The sequence below is a fragment of the Diadema antillarum genome, unplaced genomic scaffold (assembly GCF_040938485.1).
Source record: "Diadema antillarum isolate AM-2024a unplaced genomic scaffold, OU_Dant_1.0 scf00000001, whole genome shotgun sequence".
NCBI lineage: Eukaryota > Metazoa > Echinodermata > Echinoidea > Diadematoida > Diadematidae > Diadema > Diadema antillarum.
Window position 1 is genome coordinate 5,099,190 of NW_027270890.1, and position 23,049 is coordinate 5,122,238.

Sequence of the window (23,049 nt, forward strand, 5' to 3'; positions counted from 1 at the left end):
AACTTTTTTTTCGGAGGGAGCTGCATTAGTATATTCTCTGAGAAACGAAACGTACTTTTCGAGAGCCGTTTTGTTTGTCAGATTACTTGTATAGCAAAACGAGCAAAGTTATCTCTTATTAAAACTAATCGTCATGAAATGCGCAGTGTAAACGACAGCAGTCAATGAGACAGGATGATGAAAAGTTGCATTAGTTTCCACCACGACACGTTGGTCCCTCTTGTAGAGTGGTATAATCCGTAATTGAGTGGTTTCGTTTCTACTTGGATCGGCGAGTCAATGGACCATAAAACTCTAGAAACAACAAAGCGGTGGAGTTGGAGCGTATACCCGCCGTCGGCTACCAAAGAGCGGTGCAGCGCTCAACGAGTCCTCCTTGCGGAGTGGATTTGCTGAATCCGAATTGGACCAACAGACTAGCCTTATCACCTCTGGAGATAAGAAGATGATATCATTTACTCCTGATGATACCTGAGTAACACTAATGATGCGTCGTCATTGGCTTGCAGAAGTCATAACTTGTGGTTAGATCATCAACTTGTTCGAGACTTTTGAAGGGTTTGCTGGATACCGGCAAAGTGCCGTATTTCTGTCATCAGCAGGACTTGCGAGAAGCTCGCATTGCGCTGAAAATGGATCGCTTGGGACTCATAATGGCCACTATTTTAACTCTTTTCTCGACGAGACCAAATGCTGCTAGAGGAAATACACTTACAACATGTACCAACGTTTATTCAGAACTCAGCCTCCTTCAATTTAGATATTACACGGAAATACCTCTCAACCCAGTAAATGGTAAGTTTGAACGCTCGTTTATTTTTCATTTTATTTTATTTATTTTTTCCTCCGACCAAAGCAAATCATGTAGTGACTGGGGCTTTGATCGGCGATTGGCCTTCTCGCAACCCGGGGTCGCCGGCTTACCAATCACACGGCGTTTGAAAGGAAAACTCCGTGAATGAAAACTGCCACTTGAACAAGGGCAACCAGTGTAAGCGATCGGGCAGCCGCCGGGAGATTTCACTTCTCCTGGCCGCCCCGCCTTGCCGCCCTGTCACTCGACGCATTCCTTAGTCCACCGTCTGCTGTCGCCATTATACCGAGCAAGCCTCTGTTGTTAGATTACAACCGATGATAGCTTTTTGAGAGGATATTGTTTAGGCGTGGATAGACAAGCATTTACAGCGGTATTTTCGCATCATCCACGGCGCTTTCTTCCACGATCAAGTTGCCACCTACCACAAAATAAAGTTTCCTCAAAATTCTTATTGTATCTGAACTGAATTTGTCACGTGTAGGCCTACTAGAACTAGTAGAACATCCAACCAGCTCAGTCAATTAAACATTAAGTGGATAAAATGTGTGGACATCTGTTCTATATTCAAATGGGGGAAATGGTAGTGACCCTTTTCTTTCATTATCATGAGTTTTTCGTCTTCTTCCAGTCTGGTACAGTCCGCCCCTGGGGTATTATTGTTCCGTGTAAACTCTTGTCAAGTCTTGCAGATATGCATGCAGAAAAAGAAAAAGAAAAAAAAAGAGAGGAGAAATCACACACTCTGCATGACACTCTGCATGACATTTAAATTGATTCATTGTACATGTACTCCAAACAGGATACTTAGTAATCTCATCTAGTTCAGTTAACTTCAGTTTTTGAAGATGTATTGCTTTGAAAAAAAAAAATACTTGCACTGATAGCACTTTTTGTTGTACATCATAGTATGTGGTTATCATCCTTTTATAAGTTGCTGCATACATTAAAGGACAAGTTCACCTTCATAAACATAAGTATTGAGAGAATGTAGCAATATTAGTAGAACACATCATTGAAAGTTTGAGGAAAATCAGACACTCCGTTCAAAAGTTATGAATTTTTAAAGTTTTTGTGCAGTACCCGCTGGATGAGAAGACTACTGCAGTGTATGAATAACTTAGATGTCACATGCGTACAACAATATAAGGAAAATATAAAGAGAATTTCACAAAATTCCATCTTTTGAAAAAAGTACACATTCCCCTGACTAGTTACCAACAAATGTTATGGGTAATATTATTCCCCCTGCCTTTAGAAAGAGGCAAGTCAAGTGCTCTTTTATCATGCGAAAAAAGTGAAAATATGTTGAATTTTCTTTTACATTTTCTTTATACTGTTGTACGCTTATGATTCACACGCTGTAGTAGTCTCCTCATCCAGCGGTTCCAACACAAAAATTTTAAAAATTCATAACTTCTGCATCGATTGTCCAATTTTCCTCAAACTTTCACTGATGTGTTCTACTAATATTGTTGCATTTTCTCAATCCTTATGTTTATGAAGGTGAACTTGTCCTTTAAGATATTAATCTTGCTTCACTGCTCTATTATGTAAATCCCTGAAATAATGTTTCAAGAAACTGGGGAATGAAATTCTAAAATGACCTTGGGGTAATGTTTTAGATTTGAAATTGTTTTCTTGGATTTTTTTTATTAAGTTGTATGCTTAGCATGGAATATTGATGCTGTGAATATGAGGAATTCTGACAGTAAAGTTTAGTGTTAGTTCAACATGACCAGATTTAACTTGTTTGCTACATCCTATTTTGTGTTGTTTATTTTTTAAATGTTTTAACATTTGACTTTTATTTCTAGCATTCGAACATGAATTTTAGTATTTGAGACTCAAATTTAAGTCTACTGTAACTATTCAAGATCCTGTTCCAAATGTAATGAAGAGAACAGATAATGGAATACACTATTGTGACTAAACTTTATTTTAACTTTGCCTCTTCTCCTTTCTCACCTCCTCCTCCTCCTCCTCCTCCTTCTTCTTCTTCTTCCCGTTCAGTACAGTTGTTGTTGTTGTTTTTGTATTTGAGGCGCGTCATTCAAATATGAATATTTACCCCTTTATCTTTATAATATGATTATTTTACATATGATTAATTTAAAAAAAAATAACTTTTACAATTATTTTTATGCGCGCTATATGTCTGCTGTTATACGGATGGGGCAAATAAGTTCTGGTGCATGCTGATGGCAAACTCTGATCAGCGCGGCTCGTTACATTGAGCAGGCTCCTGTTCAGTACAGTCCATCTCTGATGCTAGCCTATAATCTAGGCAGAGGATGCTGCTATTGTCTTTGATGTCTGATGCGGGGAGACTACAAACAGTGGAAGCACCCATGACCTATATCCATCGTCTTGCTTTAGTTGATAAAAAGAAAAAAACAGAAAAACTGCCACCAATTCATAGTTGATAATAAGAAAACAACAACTACAGCAAGATGAGTGGATATATAGGCAGGAGATGCTTCGCGTGCATCTACTATTCATAGTCTCGCCACATCAGATGTATCACTTAGTAGAGACAATGTTAATTTTGTCACATCAGACATTTAGCGTGACAGTAAAGACCATAGCTGCATCCTCTGCCTACTGATGTAGATTATAGGCTACCTTTTTCGCATTTTTCTCCTTTCCTTTTAATGCTATGCATAACCCCCTGGATGTATAATCTGCTGCACATTTAGCAGGGGATACATAGGAGAAAATAATGGCAAATTCATGAAGTGAAATTGAGATGTAAGTTCCCCACTCCTAGTCCACCAATTCAACATACCAAGAGTATTAGAACAGGGAGGTGGGAAGAGGGGCCTCTCTTCCCACCTCCCTGGTTAGAACAGGTCAGGGCAGATCCTTATTCAGTTTGCTCATATTGCGACTTCAGTGCAGTGGAAGTTTGGTGGCTTGGATATGGGAAGTTGCTAAACACTTCCATATGTGTGGTGTGGTTTAGTGGAGATGTGCTGAAATTTTGTTTGAACTTCTTTAGTCTGTTCACACCAGATTTCTTTGTTTAAAATTTTTGGGTCCAAAAAGTGGAATTTCCTGCAACATTTGTTTGAGATTCTGCAGCTTTCCTGACTCATAATCCACCTGTAGTGCATCGACCTGCATCATGTTCTTGGGTTACTGGAAATCTGGTTGGTTCCATGCATTTTTTTTTTCTTTCTGTCAGTGACCACAGAAAAGCTTTTGGGTACCTTTTAACCTCAAAACATCTGTGTAAAATGGAAAGTGTAATGAGCTGTGCAAGCTCCAGAACAAAACATGTCTCCTTTGGGAAAGCAGTTAACACTTAAATCTTTGAATAATAAGCATGTTTGGTCAGAACTTTATTAAAGAGTGCATAATTATTAGATGTCTGATATACTGTCATAACTTAAATGCTGTTTAGATATTCAATGAACATGTAGGCCTATCCTACCTAATTCTCATGCAATTATATTTGTTCACCAATATATAAATCCTAAAAGATAATGCCTAGTCTACTTGTAATCATTTACCACTGACATTATGAGCAGAATTAAGAAAAATATGTATTCCAGATAATTTACACTCAGTTGGCATATACTATGACAAAAAACAAACAAACAAACAAACAAACAAACAAACAAACAACCAACCATACAGCAATCGTTGGTTCATGCATTCAAGCATTAAACATTGTCTGTTGACCAAGATGCTCGGCACCGAACTAACTCATTTTAAATATATAGTTAAACTTGTCTAAGCATTCACCATCGACCTGTTGCTTGTGTAGTTTGCCACAGCTTTTGTTGTCGTTGTTAAATGATTAAATTTTTTTTTTTTTTTTTAGACACTTCAGTTAATTGCAAGGTTTCAACTCTCACTACACAACTTTCTGTTCTCTGTATACTGTAAATGCTGGTTTTGATTGATATATGAATTCAGCAATAACTCTGTGTATATTAGAAAGCAACAAGGATAGCAGCACAGCCCATACAAACTGTTTGAGTGCCATGTCCTTTGCTGAATACTAAGAACAGGGAGACTGTTCTTAGTAAAATATTTTTGAAATAAAACTTTTTAACAAGCCTTTATTATATGCAGTGACATCTGTTCTCATGCAGCAGAAAAATATGTCTGTGCCAGAAGTCACATCAATGCTCATTTCAACGTGACTATTGTGAAGATCTTGACAGGGGTCATTGGTCACATCCATCTATTTCATCAAGCATTGAATACAGCCAATAGATCATGTGACAACCCAATGAGAGATAATCATTGATCACTCAGTTTTCATTGTCATTCCTTCTTGACATAATTTGTATGGCCATAATTCTTTCCTTGTCAAATAATGCCCTGAATTGATGTAATCAGTCATAACGATAGCTGTTTCTTTTGCTCCATTCTAGATATATGCCCCTTGTTCCCCATAGCAATACACCAGAATAACACTTAAATGTATAATATATGATATATGCATATCACAGTTTGAATGCGGATAATGCGGACAATTTGAATGCAGCGATATTGAAATCGAAAAGAAACCCATGGAATTTATAGTTTCATATACTCAATAGTCACAGTCACATATAGTATGGTGTGATGTAATATGATCAGAGCAGATTCATGAGGAAATTATTTGAAAAAAAATGATACAACTAAATTGTTTTAGAATGGATCGATAACTTAAATACTTTGGGCACCACATCAGATGAGGAAGGTAGCTCTGTATAGATTTTTACTTAAAAACATGCCAATTCAAAATGTTTTCCAAGTGTTGATGGCCATTCTTAAATAATATTTTTGCTTTACTTTTTGTGATAGTTTCTACAGACCTATTTATCATCATTTACAACTTTCATCACACACACACACTGAAAACTGCCCTGTTAAGGCAATAGCCATTCTCTTTTCATGTATGCTGTTGATAGTGGTGTCCTTAGAATTTCATTGGTACTTTGCTACAGTCCTTTCACAGCCTTGTCAGAGAAACTATCATTGAATTTTTTTTTTTCTTCAAAACCTTGCAGTGTACAAAAACAGTTTTGTCGAGGGCAACTAAGTGTCATCATTTTCTCATTTGCAGATAAATATCAGGACAATATGACTGAATTCTGCTTCTGTGATGGTGGGGAGATAGTTCTTTCTGAACTGTGTGGGGTTGCATTGCATCTTACTATGATATGATTTTGTTGTCATGATTTAATAATGATAGTTCATCTACCTCATCATAGACCGGAAAAGACAGCCATATCACGTCTGTATGTTGTGTTTGCCACTGTTCATGTAATGTGATTTTGTTTTTCTTTTTACAGTGAACATTTGAAGTATTAATGTGAGCGTAATTTGTCATCATGCAATTTTACAACCCCAAAGTGTGAATCACCTTGTTGGAGCTCAGGTGTTCGGAAGCTGCTGACGATGTTTGCACTGTGTGAGGTGTGCATACTGGTGCCACACATTGCACTGTGGGAAGTGGTATCTGTTTGGAATGCATCAATTTGTGAACAAATTGACGCAGCCATTCTTCTCTCTGTCACTTTAAGTCAGCAGGCCGTGTGAAAAGAAATCATAAATCAACCTTTTTTTATCATCATTATTTTTCTTCCCTGCCCTATCCCATGGCCCATGACCCCCCTCCCTTTTCAGTGTACCTACTCTTTTACTCTTTTTTCCATGATGGAAGAGAATGAACACAATACTTGAACACTCAAGCAGCTGCTTTGGCCTGAATTGTTTGCTGGCATTGGCATAAAGTGAGCGAAGAAGAATTCAAACATGCCCCAGGGTTTGCGATAGATCCCATTTTGCTCAGAAAAGCAGTGCAAATATGGAAAAAAAATATACATAAAAGGCTAGTTTATAGCATTCAAATTCATGAATATATCTGGTCCTAATATAAGGCATTAGTGCCTAGTAAATGCCTAAATGAGCTATGTTTTCCAGCATTTTTGTCATATGACACCTCATATAGAATCATCAGGCTGAAGTGGGGATATATATTTTTTATTCATTCTAGCATTTAAGGGGGTTGAAAGGGGAAAGTGTTGGGAGGGTATGTTGCCAGTCACTCATAAAACAAAATCTAATGTGGCTTGAAATCTTTGTCTGCATTGATCATTGCTAGTCCACAAACAATCTCTCTAGATGCCATGGCATGGTATTTGTTCATAGCATTGATGAATTGCTCATGATTAGATGGATTGATATGAGAATAAAATTTTGCCTTTAGTAGAAGAATATTTGTTTGGATTTAGCAGCTTGCATTTAAGGGTAGTCATAAATATACCACATCTTCAAGAGAATGAGTTACAGCAATGCAACTGAAGTGGTTCATTCAAATATAATAATGTACCTGGTAGTATTGTACTATGATATGCTGTGAGCACATCATACACATCATTGCTGAAGGCACAGATAGAGAAGATGTTAATCTATTAATCAAATGTGGGCCCTTCATTCGATTTCATTTCAATCAGGAAAAACTCAATGAGCTGGACAAATCCACTTTGCCTTGAGGACAAGGGGGATTAAACAGCAATCGTCAACAAACAAAAATGTTTGTTTCATGCGTTGTTTATATATGTAAAGAGAAGCTTGACTCACTACCAGACATCTGTATAGGAGCAGTTTTAGCCAACTGTTCCAATGACTGGTGATGGATTAGGAAGACAATAAACAAGAAAAAAAAATGCAGTTTACAGCTTATTGTCGCAGTTTGTTTTCTGCAGTGAAAGAAATTGGCATGCATAGCATTTAGGAGGAGATGAGAGTCAGCCACCACAAGGACCTTTGTTCATTTAAAGTAAAGCTAGTCTTGGAATGAGTTTGAAGGGATTGAAGAAAAGACAACAGGGCCATTCTCACTACGTACATTCACATGAATTACTGTGGTATCAGATACTACGGTAATTTGTTGGCACCATTCTTATTGGCGAAATACTTCAGCAATAGAAACCACGTTAATTCATGCAGTACAACTGTACTGCATTCTCATTCACAAAATACCATGGTATTTTTGGCCTGAAAGTTCACCATTCTTATTGGCGAAATACTTCAGCAATAGAAACCACGTAAATTCATGCGGTACAACTGTACTGCATTGTCATTCGCAAAATACCATGGTACACTGTATTTTTGGCCTGAAAGTTCACCACTCTTTAATAGGCAAGCACTGTGGTATAACTCCTATGCAGTATACTTGAAACATGCGGAACTTCCAAAAAAAAAAAACCAAAATGTAAACATTGCTATTTGGAACATGTTATCATTGCCCCAGTGAATTAGGTGATGTGCTGTACCACTAAAATTTTGATTCTGGTTGATACATCTTGCATATTCTACTCCACCATACAGTTCAGCTCTTCAAAATCATGTGAAGTGCAATGTACAGGTAGACTACCATACAAGTGTAGACCTACGTGTGATATCACAGAAGGGAAATTGCTCTCTGTACCGGTATGACTTGTTTCGCACTTGCATCCCCCAAGAATGTCGAAAAGGGTCTGTTTTTAGAAAATGGCTTCGTCAATGTTTTTCCCTAAAAGTGATGTTATCTTTCTTTCTATCATCATTTTGAAGGCATCGTGCTAACATTCACAACTACATCTAAGTGTTGTGAATTAAATACATTCACACTAATACCTCTTTAACAGAACTCCTTATTGTATGTCAGGAAAGTAATATTTTGTTCTTATTTTCTAAGTATATAGTGTAAGAAGCATTGATTTAAAATGCCATTTAGGGTGTTGTGCTTGATTGATACCATAATAAAATACATCATTTTAAGGGTACATGGCATCCCCAATGATGTCATTTAGGATATATTTCATGGTTATGATGCCATTTAAGTGTGTAAATTTAGTCCGCCATAATGTACCTTTTAGGGTCTATTTCTGAGGTGGTTGGATGTAGATGGGTAGCACATTTGTATGGGAGTGACCCCCTGCATTTATGCCATACACTGTCACATCATGCAAATAGCAAACAGCGCAGAGAGAATACAAAGAGTGTCTTGGGTCACTTGAGAGATACACTGCTGTATGATCAGTACTGGTATGTCATGACATGATTCACACTCATACCTTGCTTGCATGAATGTTTCATACCAAGTTTGAATTACCACCCTATATACTACAGTATGTTGTATTTCATGGCATGCTTGCATTCGCATTATGAATATATAGGAATGCACCTCCCAATAAAAGCTTGACGTCAGAACAATTTGGGACTTTCAGGTTAAAAGGCACCTAAATCTCTCCAGGCACAATTGCACACAAAATGATGTTCCTAAATGCTGTGATGATTTGTTCTGAGAATGCTCAACTGCAGAAAACCTGCATTCTTTTTATTAAATGACCCCAACTCAATATTTGGAATATCAACAGTAGTCACACATGAGGCATGTAGCTTGCTGACCAAGCTATTGATTCCATAGCATGACTTGCCTGCAGCAGATCACTGAGTCAGTTGAGCATGAACACTCCGGTGAGAAAAACTCAAAATATTTCATTGCATCGTAAATGTAAAGATCAAACATGAATTTTTGATATTTCAGTATTTCCCAATGAGAAAGGGTTCAACATTAGACTTCAGACACAGTATGCATTGTATCATGATGAGGATATTGCAGCAGTACTTGTGCACAGTGCTGTTACAAAGCTTACATAATTTATAAACAAGTTTTTTCTTCAGTGGATATTATATTTAGAAGTCATAAGATTGTCACTCTAGACTGCTTTTGTTCTGTCTACTACTATTTTGTAAAGTTTATTGTTTGCATATCAAATAACTTCATACATTGTCTGTACATCCTTATACCCCTTCAGTGAAAATATGTGCAACATTTTAATTCTTGTAGTAAAACACCTGAGCATTTGTGTTTGATCGCATAATTGAGCATTTCCATGGCAACAATAAAAGATTATGATGATTCCAAGTGGCGTAAGAGATACATGGCATCATCTGTCGTTGAGTTTTGGTCTAACATGCCATTCCACAGAAACTCTTTGCATAGTGCATAGATTGTGAAGGCCTATTTTTAGTAGTGAAAGCCTTCAGTTTAATGCCCTGATTCCTGTAAGCTCTTTTAAAAGCAGAGAAACAGAAAGGTGTGAGTTGCAAAGACTTTTTGTTGGAATGTATGCCACGACAAAGAATCATTTGTCTGACGTTATACAACGTAGACCTTTCATCATGCATCAACGTTTTAAAATGGAATCATTGGGCTCAATGTGGGGGGGGGGGGTATCTGTCCTAAGCTGTTCATGGATTTAAGAGAGTTGAAAGGGTTAAATATGGAGAGGATATGTTGCTATTCACTTATGAAATGAGATTATACTTTTCAAAGTTTTGTACTTTTTGGTCTCATCAGACTCTTTAATTTAACCAAGGAGATACTAGGCTTAGCCTGTAGTACCTCCTTGGTTTATCAGCCTGCATAGGATTATGCTCTGCCGTCTGACAGTGGGAGGATGGAGCTCTTTCATTGCACAAAAAACCTGATGCTATATTTTTGCTTGGCAGAACTATGCTGTTCATGTACTCCCTTTTTTATTCTTTCTTCAGTCCCAAAGTGAGCAGTCATATTACAAAGAGGCAGACCAAACAACTGATGTTCCTGGAAGACAAGAACACTATGGCCCAAATTCACGAAGGTGGTACAAATGAAACCATGGTTTAAACCATGGACAAAAACCATGGTATTTCGTTACGAAATTGTTCATTTCGTCGACAAAATGACCATTTTGTTAATGAAATGATCATTTCGTGGACGAAATGTTGATTTAGTTACAAAATATTGTCATTTCGATACAGAATAATCATTTCATCGACGAAAAGACTGATTTCGTAACAAAATATTCCATGCGACACTTGGCGCTCCATGGTTTTTGTCCATGGTTTGTAATAAACCATGGTTTCATTTGTACCACCTTCGTGAATTCGGGCCTAAATGTTCACAGCTAACATTAAGACTGTGTCAGTAAACTTTGGTGTCTGTTTGCCCAAGCCAAGTGTAAAGGGCTTTTTACACTTGTAAATTTTTGCTTAGTCCCGTACCAACGGTGGGGCTAAGGGGGGGGGGGGGGGCCTTAGCCCCACCGTTGGTACGGGACTATCCTTAGCCCACTTTCTGTTTACACTCGTTTTTGCCAAAGTGGGCTAGCCCCACCGATAGTCCGGTACTATCTGGCCCTGCAAAATAGCAGGGTTAGCACCGCAATTGCAGTGCCAAGCAAGTGAGTGTAAACAGAATGAAAAAATAATCCTGGGCTAAGCGACGGAGACGAAGTCCGACCCTCACTGACCAATCAGAAACGAGGTAATCAAGTGCTGCCAGTGCGTGCGTGTACGTGTACAGTACACAGCGTAATCATGAATATTCATGTGGTTTGGAAAGTACCGGACTAAGAAATACGAGTGTAGAAAGGTCAGTTTTCTAGCCCCGGACAAGAGATAGTACGGGACTAATTGGCCAGTGTGAAAAGCTGAAAAAATTGGTACGGGACTAACGATAGTCCTGGGTCAGAGAAAGTCCGGGGTTAAGAAACACAAGTGTAAAAAGGGCTTAAGAAAACCAAAAAAAGAACCCCCCCCCAAAAAAAAAAAACAAAAAAAAAAATCAAAACAAAACAACAACAACAACAACAAAACCCACATATTTTGCAGTGATGAGCATATAAGCTATGACATTTTAATGTCACATCAAAATGTATAATTTGTCTCAACTTGTGTGTAGAAGAGTAGGGCCAACATTTTTGTAGGTGGGCCCTCCTCTCTATTCAGACTTTTTTTAATGGGAAATAGTTTGATTCTAAAGAAATGTTCAGCTCTTTTTTCTTTTCTTTTTTGGTAGTGGCAACTGAAAAGAATGAAACAATACCAGTTCAGACATACAATAGATTGTCTGGATACATGTTTAGGGATGTATTGTGTACTTCTCAATTTTTGTAAGTGTGACAGCATACTTACTATTGTAGCATGGAGATGTTTTCCTGGTAGGTTTTGCTAAATTTTGGATACAATCCTGCCATCTGAACCTAACTTTTCCCCATTAAAACATAATGAAGAAGATGTGATTACTTTAACTTTGTATTCACTTCTACCATGGTGCATACATATCTGTGTGCATATAATATTGCATTTAAACATGAACGACAGGCCATATAATGTGACATACAGTTCTTGTATGGTATGCTGTTTGCTGTTAGTGGTCGGTAAAATGACTCCATTTCAGTGTCTGAACAGAAAGCCATGATAAATGTGATTAAAATCACACATGAAAAACATTACTGGGAACAGAAAAATGTATGTCACCTGAAACCCTTCCATGTTATTGTTTGTGAAGGCAACAAGGAGGATACTTAAGTTACACCCCTCTCCCATGCTTCTGTTTCTTACTTTTCATTGGATGAAGACATTTTGAAGCAATCATCATTTCAGCTGAAGGCAGGCTGGTCTCCTGCATCTTGGTAGCAAAGCATTGTGCTGTTATTTGCTCCTACTTCATCCTACCTGTTCCCAAACCAATTCAGACTATTCATCATTGTTGGATCTCTTCCTGTAACCTCGTCTGATATTTTCTACAGTGTCCCTTTCAAAATCCACAACAAAACCTCTAATTTTGTTCTTGTTGGGGGGAAGGGAAAGGGGAGTGCTAAAAGTCCTAGGGGAAAACTCAGTTCAATTTAGCTTACAGCATGTTTGATGGAATGCTCGCTTTGCCTCCAATGTACCCATTCTAACTCCCCAAAGGAATGTCATCTATTTAGCTGTAGAGCAGGAACATGAAAAGCGTCAAGGCGTATCTATACTCCTGGTATCAATTGTGTGGGGCTATCACTGGTGTCATTATAGAGGAGAGATGGGGCTTAATGATGGGAGCGGGAGCTCCCTACATCTAATGCTGGTCGATGCATTCTATCCACCCCGCCCCCACGAAGTCCTGTGAGAATAAACTATCTTGTTATTTTCTGTTCTCCAACATGTTTGCTCCTGTAGGATTTCACACACTGTAAGTCCTGCTTTCACTGTTAACAGATAATTTCCAGAGAATGGAAAAGGCTGATAAGCATGCAGTTTGCAATTTGTTACCCTTGACAGGTGGAATTTCACCTTGCTTTACAGACTATAGCTTGCTTTCTTCTCAAGCAAGCTATATGCAAGTATAACTATGTATTATTGAAGTATTTTAAACCTTTGCATGACACCTGATTCTGTGTTCTTTGCATCTGTCATCAACATAAATTTTATATATGAACTGGGACTCGTCAGGCTTGTAAAACATTAAGTGCAATTCCAAATTATGTTTAAAATGGCAGTGATCGATATGTTAAACTCAGATGGAGAGAATAGTAGAGCTGAGGTTTCATTGAAAGCTGATCTAGAATAATCAAGTCATGAAATTGTCAAGTTTCCCATGATTTTAAAACCAATGATATTAGGTGTAACCACCCACACATCTCAGGCAGACTAGCGGAGTCGATGATGTAACCATCACACTATAGTCTGCTATTGAACTGTGCTCAAATCTTCTCTGAATTGCCTTTTGACTTAAAATCATGAAGAGTTGGCTATGCAACCTCTGCATCAATTATTGCAGTCTTGTAATAACTCAACATTATTGACTTTTTGTGGAAAAGAGACTAAAGTTTGTAAGTCAGTTACCAAAAACAGGACTTGAATAAATGTGTGTATATAAACCATTAGAAGAGCATTGAGGTGATAAGAGCATTGAGGTGATAGTATCATGGCCTTGTCCTGTTTGCCTGTATGCGTGGCTGCAACCAATATTGTCATTTGGTATATGAAAGCACATATGAAACATTCAGTTTCACAGCTTTCTTAAATTTCATGCATGATTTTGAGCTGATATTGGGCCTGAAACTCTCAATAAATCTAAACTTTTTACACTCATAATTCTTTCATTTTTCAGACTCTACAAGAATCTAATGCAAAAGATGTACTGTAAACACAGAAGTTTTCGTGAATTCGCACTACTTTTAGCTAGTACAAATTCTAAAACCAGCGAAAATGTCTTCACAATTGTATAGATCTGCATATTTGAGATAGGTTGACTATTGCACAGCGCAAATTCAAGAACCCGCTAATATGTTTTTGAGCCACCCTGTTAAAAAAAAAATTGTCTGAAAATATTGATGTTTACAGTATTGTTCGTGGTTGAATTTTTTGTCTAAAAAGATATTTTAGTGATGATTTGTGTGCAATGAATGGAGACTCTTGTTGGGCTGTAACACTATTACATTCATTTAGGCCCTAAGTTGCCTTTACAATCATTCTTTCATCCTAAAAGTAAAACTTTGATGTATTCCATACTTATCTTCTTTTTCTTTCATGGCTCTGTTAGATGGATTCACTAACTGTCTGTGTACAGGTTGTATTTTAGTATGAAGGTTGATACCCACAAAGGTTTCCAGGTTGCATTGATTGGTGTGGACAAGTCATCACCCAGTCATCGAAGAATCCTTGTCTATTTCTGTATCGCATGAGGTTAATTAGACAGTGCGCAGTTGGCAAACATTATTTTATGACACGGTGATAATTAACCTCCTTGAGATTGCACTGTGCATTGGACTGTGGTAACCAATCATTATCCATTAGTTCTCTTTCTCTCTCTTCCCTCTCAGTAGACCTAAAGTATTGGACAGAAGTTTAAATGTTACCACAGTTTCAATCAGTGAAGTAGTTTATAGAGCCTGTAAGATTTATATTTTCTATATCCCTTCAAAGCAATACCCCTCCCACGAAGTAAAACTATACTGACAACAGGGAATATTTGCATGCATTTCAACTTTGTGAATTTCACAAGAGCCAAGAATCATGAAATTAAAATTCACACAAAAGTTCTTGTCTACACTATATGCATTGAATGCCACCGACAATTCTTGAAAATTTCATGCCACAGAAAAGGTTGACAGCTCCAATTCAAGAAAATTTCATGCTGCGAAAATACCTTGCTTTACAGTAGTTAGAATTCTTGAGCTAAAATGGAAGGGATAGAGGTAGGCATTAACAACACAGTTTTCGAATGACAGGATGATAGTCCACGCATGTGTAACATGAACCAGTTGAAATACACTGTAGTTCTTGTAAAGAAAAAAGAGTGACCTCTGCAACCTGTGGCAATGAATACCAATACGTGATCAATTCATAAGTATGGCATAAACATGCGTGACAGTGCATGTCCAGAAGGTGACGCATGTCGTGAACTATTTGCAAAGTTGACTTGACTAAAAGTGGTCTGTGTGCCACTAAGGCTGCGTTTATCTAACTAGAGAGAGAATTATGTTTCAAAACATGTTTGGAATGGTGTTTGTGACGCGGTTTAAAACTCGATTCTCAGGGTGCAGCGTTTATTTAACCATCATGGAATCGCGATTCAAGTGTTGTCACTGCGCAGCTGCTTTGCGCGGTTTGACATAGGAAGTAAAGGTCAACTGTGTACCACCAAATATGCCTATCATTCACACACAAGTAATGGGTAGAAAACACTACTGGAAACAGCTGGGAGTTGACTGAGATAGCGCGTTTTAAAATGGCATCGCATTTATCTACTCTCAGAAAGGCGATCGTGGTCTCAAACGCATGTCAAAACGCCCTCTGAATGGCAGGTGCTTCTAAACGCATTTGAAAATACAACTGCATTTATCCCATCCCCGAATATGCCTAAAATTTTTAGATAAACACAGCCTCAATAGCACACACTGGCATGACACAAGGCAGGTCAGGTGTCAGGATGGCTTTACTTGAGCTTTTTTTATGTATCATTCCATTCTACAAAGCTCTAGATCTCTAGAAGATTAGGGAGGTGAAAGAATCAACAAGAACACTACCAACGGGTGTGCTAATATGCTATTATTTATGACAGGGGGAAGTCATGGTAAGCATTCAGATAAAGCAGGGCAAGGGGAAAGGAATGAACTCCATGTATTCATACAGTGTAGACTGACTCTTCTTGAATTGGTTTTAACTTTTCATTTTTCTCCCCTCAAGGCAGTATCCCTTGTCACTGCCATTTGGACTCATCATGTGTGTGTGTGTGTTCCACTTCCTTTTCCAGGCAATGTGATTGGAATGTTTGTGAATCATTGGTACTGTAATTACAGTATTGTTGAAAATAATACTTCAAGTGAATTGAAGGCAATTTTTTTTTTCTCTCCTTTCTGCAGCTGCTTCCTTTGGAATTCTATGTGTGTCCAGATATTTTTTGTTCTTTGGTCTCAGACAAGCACAGGGAGGAAAAAAGGGGGAGAACTTCATTACAAGCAATTCATGACCCCCACACAAAATTCAATACTCTGAAGCCATGACTCAGAGCTTTTAAGGTTCTACTTTAATGCCGATTGCTGGCTCTATAGGTTTTTGAATAGCCACATTGATTTGTGTGGGAGACATTCCAGTGGGAATAAGGTGCCTATTACAGGAGAGTGTCAGCACAAAAGACAAAGGAGAGTTTGGCTGACGTCTGTCCTCTGACTGAGTCCGGCATCAAGAAAGTTTTTCAAGGGCGCCCAAATCAATAAATACCTCTCCTTATTACGACAGGTTTGGTGAAATTAAGAAGTATGGTGGAATAAACAACGGCATTTGAAATGACTTTTGGTGAGATCACATGATGCGGCCACATAAAAAAAAAGATCCAACCGCACACACTCAATGACACATGCTCACAATGCACTGGAAATCTCACCATACTTCAGAAAGTGTTCCCTTAACAGGAAAATGGAAGTTTTCTATCTGCAGGTCTATCTCATTCAGTTCTTCAAGCTTTAACACCTTCTTTTTTTCATTATCTCCTTTCATTTCCTTTTATTCATCTCTCATTTTCCCCCTCCCTCTGTGCATTCCTAAAGGCCATGGCCTTCCTACAGGCTCTGTCTGTCTTTTACTTTGTCGTTATTTTCCCTCTGAGGGAGTTGTATTTCCTTTAAGCCCCACAGACCAGGTTAGGTGTGTTCTTGCCTTTGTTGTGCAAGTCATTTTTCACTTCCCGTGCCTTTGTTACCAACCAGCCCTCCTACCTTCTATTCAACTCATTGTGGTAAGGTGTCAGTCCATACTGAGACCAGAACTGAGTCCTTGTTCTGTCTAGGCTAGCCTGAACTCTATGGAGAGAAACCAGTTATAGTTAAAGGGAAATATACCCATAAGATAAAATACAGCAAACATTGTCATTTGTTTATGAACTTGGTAATGAGAATATATCAATCATATATATATTGCATACTCTGAAGAAATGCTGTATACAGCGAACACATGTGTAGAGCCTACAGGTTCCATGGCTCCAGAGACCGGTTTACCAACATATCTAAATTTATGGATTATTATTCCATCCTGATGTATAGAGCTATTCTGTGAACCTGTACCTCAAAAAACACTTCCAAATACTTGGAAATTAGTTTGCATACACTAGTTGTTGCTATGTCAGGCAAATCTCGCGCATGCTTTCAGGTTGTCAAGAAGAACCAGCGTCGGAAGGCATCTATACATAAAACGTAAAATTTCATGGCGCAGCGATTAGAATTCAAATTTATGCTTATCTTACCACGACCCTGTGTCCACACGACGTTGTGGGAAGAAACTCCGACCAAGTTACCACGGCCTTCGTGGGGCTCACCGTGGGGCGTCGGTGTAACTTCCGGAAGTGGTATAGCACCGCGCACATCGACCATACCATTGTTTTTTTACCAGCGGCATTTATCTTCTCCATTCTTGTTGATGACAATTTCTGAGCGCTAGCTTCTCCATCACGATCGACTAAGTTAGAATTGTACTGCACGCGCACGTGTACTCGCATTTGACTCCGGAAGTTTTACCTAGGTCGTATAAGGTTTGTAAGGTCATAGATACTCCGAGGGCTTGTCCGCGCGGGCAATTTACTCCATCCGGCTAGTCGTGGTAGCGAGATACTCCTGGAAAAACTCAGGAGTATCTTGGTCGGAGGAAGAGGTCGTGGTAAGTTCCCCGACCGGAGGAAGTTACCACGACCTTGTTCAGACGGGCACTACTCCGACCTTTCCTCCGACCTTCCTCCGACCAAGCTTCTTCCGACCCTTCCTCCGAAGTTACTCCAACCAAAACTGCCTCTGTCTGAACGCAGCTATTGTTTGTAAACTGGTCTTTTGGGATAACTCAGAAGCAAGAAAGTCATGCTCTGTTCTAATAGACTGACTTACTAATTTAGTCAAATTCATGAATGTGTCTCTCCTTGAGGTCCTAGTAACTAGCTTTTCCAACAACCGGTTTCTGATGAATAAAACTTCATTACTTGGAATCCACCCTGCATGTACATTCATTGTTGCATTGTCAGGCACACCTTTGCAAGCTTTCTGGTTTTCAAAACAACATTTGTGTAAAAAATATGCATAAAATTTGAATGTCTTAGTAAACTGGTTTCTTGAAGAGAGAAACAATATATACCGTTAAGTGGCATGCTAAAGTTGTGGTCAGTGTGCCAAAGTAACCTATTCAATACATTACTCTTCATCAAATTTAAAGTTGCTGTTGAAGCAACTTCAAATGTAATGTATTTATCATGTAGTTTCCATGACTGACAACACTTTATTTCTGTATGTGATACCCACTACTACACTTATTGCTGCACACTTTCCTTTGGTAGGATTAATTTTATGCAAAATTTCCATTGTGAATAAATATCTTGTGGAAATGTGTCTAATTTAATGATGACTTGTCAAGGTTAAACAGTTGAAAAAAATGATGCCTTTGGACTAGTTTTCTTGATTTGCCCATTTAAAACTGTGTCTTAATTATCTGATGATTCCTCATAAAATGGTGGCAAGTGTATGATGTGATAGTATGTAATCACTCAGTGAAGGAATGTGGTTGATACATAAGAGTCATCAAAAATGGGAGTGTGCTTAGTAAGGATCACACCAGGCCTACTCAGACCAGTGATGTGATTGAGAAGTTCTGCAAGTCTAACCAGAGCTGTCTAAATTATATTACTTTGTATAGATAGAAAAGATTATACTTGCCACAATTTGTGTGAGAGTATGTGTGTGTCTTCACTCCATAGAGAGAAGTCAGACAAAATAGGCATTTAGGCAGTGATTAGGAGAAAAAAAAAAAGGAAAGTCTATTTTGAGTAAATCTTGAAAGGTCTATGGGCTGACTTCATTCTCACAAACAGTAAATTAGAATTGGGCGATTGTGATAATCCACATATATATGCAAGGCGACTTGGTCACCTGCCTTATTCTCTGTTACAGTAAGCTTTGTCTTTGTCAAAAGGACACTCAGAACTGGAATAGTGTCTGTGAATGGAGTGCCACATTGTCTGTCAAGAATCAGCTTACATTTTTTTTTCAGATGTATAGGTGAGGTGTCACATCTGGATGTACTTACTGTCCTACTTTCTTGTTTGTTTGTTTGTAAACTATGTGTGCATTTTAAATGTGCATTTTTTAAACCACCTTTTTATTTTATTCATGTAAATTATCAATCAAAATCTTGTAGAGGGTTACCCAATTTTGGGAAGCATAGTAGGCAAAACAAGTCTGAAATATATTTTAAAGCAAATTGGACTAAAAGAAGTGATCTAGTTTAGACATAATATGTGTCAGTGACATAGTGTAAATGACGTAATGAAAACCCGCTCACTGAAAACTTGGTTGTTTGGATACGTTCTAATAGCTTCTTTAAAGGGTGTGTACAGTTCTGGTCGAGGTGAGGATTTAGCTTTTAACGTTTTGCGAGATATTCAGAAACTACTCTATGAGATGTCAAAGAGCATGCAGTTCTAAGGGGTATCAAAAGTTTATGCGATGAATATCGGTTTTGAAATGGCTGAGATATCCAAAAACAAGGTGAAACAAAGATATCCTAATAAAGTTGGGGCATGTCGCCTTTTATTATTAAGACTTTTTTGGATATCTCAGCCATTTGAAAACCAATTTTCATCAAATGAACGTTGAATCCTTCTTAAAATTACATGCTCTTTCATATTTCATAAGAGGTTTCTCATTATCTCACTTAGGAATGTTCAAAACATGAATCCCCACCTCAACCAGTACTGTACAGTCCCTTTAAGTCTAGGTTTGTAAGGTCGCATTACAGGTATTACGTCCAGATAAACTACATTGCAGTTTTGGTATATGTAGGGGAGATGAATTTGTATTTTGATTTGTATTGGCATGGAGATACAAAGATATCATAACAAGATGTCCTTGTATGTGTTTGACATGCTGAGATGAGAGGGAGTAAGTGCTATAGTGAAGAAGGAGAATAAGAATGTAGGGGAAATAGATCTGGAGAAACCATAAAAGATTTGTTTTTGCAAATAAATATAGAGAAGGATCCAGGGAAAGAATGTATTCTATGTATACTTCCACTGTCTTCATGCCCTGTAGTGCATAACCTTGCTGTGCTCTGGTTCCATTCCACTTTTATTCATCTATTGTGAGAGGGAGAAAGAATGGGTGATTAAGAACTGTGTGCACACTCAGCTATTGTAACAAAACCTATTAAGGGCCTACATTTATGTACTGTTGTCAGGGGCCTCAGCGTTACATTCCTATGTGGGTGTGGGGTGGGGATGAGGGGTATTCACGGTAATTTGTGGCCACCATGTATGTCTAAACTGACTCCTATTTCACTGTATTTCTTCATTGTTAGAATGTATGGAAGAAAAACTGGTTTAATAAGAGATTGATGGAAGAGCATGCTCTCTGCTACATACTTTTTTTTTTTAGCCCTGTAGTACTTTAGGTTCATTGTAGATTTCATTTTTATATAAAGTCAGCATCGAGTTATTTTTGAAGAGCAGAAGAATGTTAAGACTAAGATGTGGTTCAAACTATAGAAATCTTAGTCACAGAGGTTTTGATGTTGATATGATCTAGTTTTACTGTAGGGTAAACCAAAGTTCTATTAATTAGTAGGCTTTCTTCAATCTGTTTGGTATGTGTGTATCTTACTGGCTGGCCATGATTGATTCTGAGCTGAAGTCACAGTGACAATGTTAATGTAGACTTCTTGTTTCTCTCTGTAACACATGAACAACTAATGACAGGTAAACAGACACATGATGTATTTTATTGTGAGTGGAAAATGTATTGTAATCTAAGTACCATGTAAATTGTATGAATCTGTCCCAAGAAGACATTCCTTTATGTGTTTCTAAGCTTTGTTCTTTGTTTTTCTCGCCCTCTGCAGCACAAGATCTGAGAGTGTGTAGGACAGGAATGTCATGCTGTACCAGAGCGTTAGAGAGAGAACTCGTTCATCAGGCCAAGCACGACTTTCAAATCAGCTTACAGACGTCAACGACATATCTCAAATACACCTTAGCATCAAGTGCAGTAGATTTTAGAAGTGAGTATCTACTGTATGTTGCAGATATGCAGTCAAGAGCAATCAGTATTTTTCTAATCATTGCTCATGAAATTTTGTTCAATAAAGAAAAACAACTCCATTTTTGTGGTATTCTTTTTGACTTTTTTAGTGTATAAAGAAATAATGCAGCCAATCATAAAAGACATGTGCATAGTTATGTCCAGAATAATATTCATTGAAGAGAAACTTGCTTCAGATTCAGTTTGGATGTAGCTCAAATGCAGTAATCCTTTTTATCATTGTGAAGTAAACTATTTCTGATGAGAATCAGATAGTCAAAATTGTGATTCTGGACCATATTGCTATTGTGTGCAAAGACACTTCACATATCTGCAATGTGACATGAACTTTCTTGTGTATTTTATGTGGAAATCAATAAATTTTTATTGACATATTCTTAGGTCTTTAATTCAAAGTTTCTCATGCATCATATAAGATTGTTCTGAATACTGACATCAAGCAAGTGGAAACAAAATATGTGAGTTCAGATTGTGCCCGAAAGGAATTGATATGCTGTTTTTTTATAGAGTTCATAGAGACAAAGTCGATCATATTTTGGAGATTCATGAATGTAAAGAATACGTTGCACAGAAGTAATAAACTGTAAAACGAGGAATGTTCACGTGCATTTTAATTTCGCGAATTTCGCGAGCGCCAAGATTCGCGAAATTAAAATGCACGCAAAATTTCTTATCTACACTATAGGACCTATGCATTGAACGCAAGTGGCAATTCGCGAAAATTTCTTGCCACGAAAAAGGCTGTTGGCTCCAATTCGCGAAAATTTCGTGCCGCTAATATATCATGTTTTACAGTACATGAAGGCTTCATATGCAGGCTTTGTATGCCTGTGTTATTGAGTTGTAACCCTGTGAGAGGGATCATCATGTATCAAAGAAAGACAGTAAAATTCACTCATAATGGTGGAAGTGTAGAATATAAGCCTTACACACAGATGGCAGGGAAATGGTGCTCCTTTAACTCTATCATTGCTGTCGCTAGCGTGTATTTCACAATGTCTGAGATGTTTGGAGCTGCTGGTGCTTTGAGGGTTAACTCTGAGCTTCAGGCAATGCAAAAAGTGTGGACATACTAGGGGCAGGAGGGACATATGTTTGCACTGGGGGTTCATACCAGGTATTGTTTACTGCCTGTAAAAGGTGATGGCAAAAGAAAAATAAGTGTTTGTTGATTGGATTATTAAGATTACATTCTGGTTGATTAGATTAAGTCTGTTTGTCGTCTGGAGATGTAGACTGTAGTGATTAAAAGAAAGAAAGGGAGAGAGAGAAAAAACTCTCCTTATATAGTGTTCTACTTTACTACCCTCCGACTTCATTTCACTGCTTTGTAACCTGTCTGCTTCCAAACAAGCCATCAATCATTTAAAGGAGATTTTGTATTGAGGAAAAAGTGTTTGGATGGTTTTATTTCTCTTTTTTCTTATATTTCCTTTTGTTGTCATAGTTTTTCAGTGTCTACATGCACAAAATGTCTTGGTCTGAAGTATGGTTCCACTAGTCAGTCAATTCTGGTTGTCATGGGTAGGAAAGGGTGTTCGGTCTCTATTCCTTTCTTTTAACTTCATGTCATTCCATATTTGAGTTGACTTATGAAGACAGAGTAGATTTTGACAAAAGTGATAGTCGAGAGTGAACATCCAAAATGTCAGTCATAGAATTTTCAAGTTTGCATGTTTTACATGCTTAGAAGATATTGTATTATCATTTGCTATATAAATGTAATTTCAAGTTCAAGTTACCTATATCTCTCCAACAAAATGTAAAGACAATGAAACATGTTAATACACATAATGACTCAAAACCAGTTCAAAATTGTATTAAAGAATAAAGAAATTGTGAACTGAGATACCAATATATGTT

The 23,049-nt window shown here is 37.8% G+C and overlaps 1 protein-coding gene across 1 annotated transcript in view; it reads left to right on the forward strand.

Annotated features, from left to right (window-relative positions):
• The first annotated feature begins 397 nt into the window (after positions 1-397).
• Positions 398-23,049, forward strand: part of LOC139724869 (glypican-5-like) — a 57,364-nt gene continuing 34,712 nt past the window's right edge. The window contains exons 1-2 of the mRNA XM_071636027.1: positions 398-795; positions 20,987-21,145. Of these exons, the coding sequence (XP_071492128.1) occupies positions 633-795; positions 20,987-21,145 (322 nt within the window). The 5' untranslated portion in view covers positions 398-632. The remainder of the gene's footprint in view (positions 796-20,986; positions 21,146-23,049) is intronic.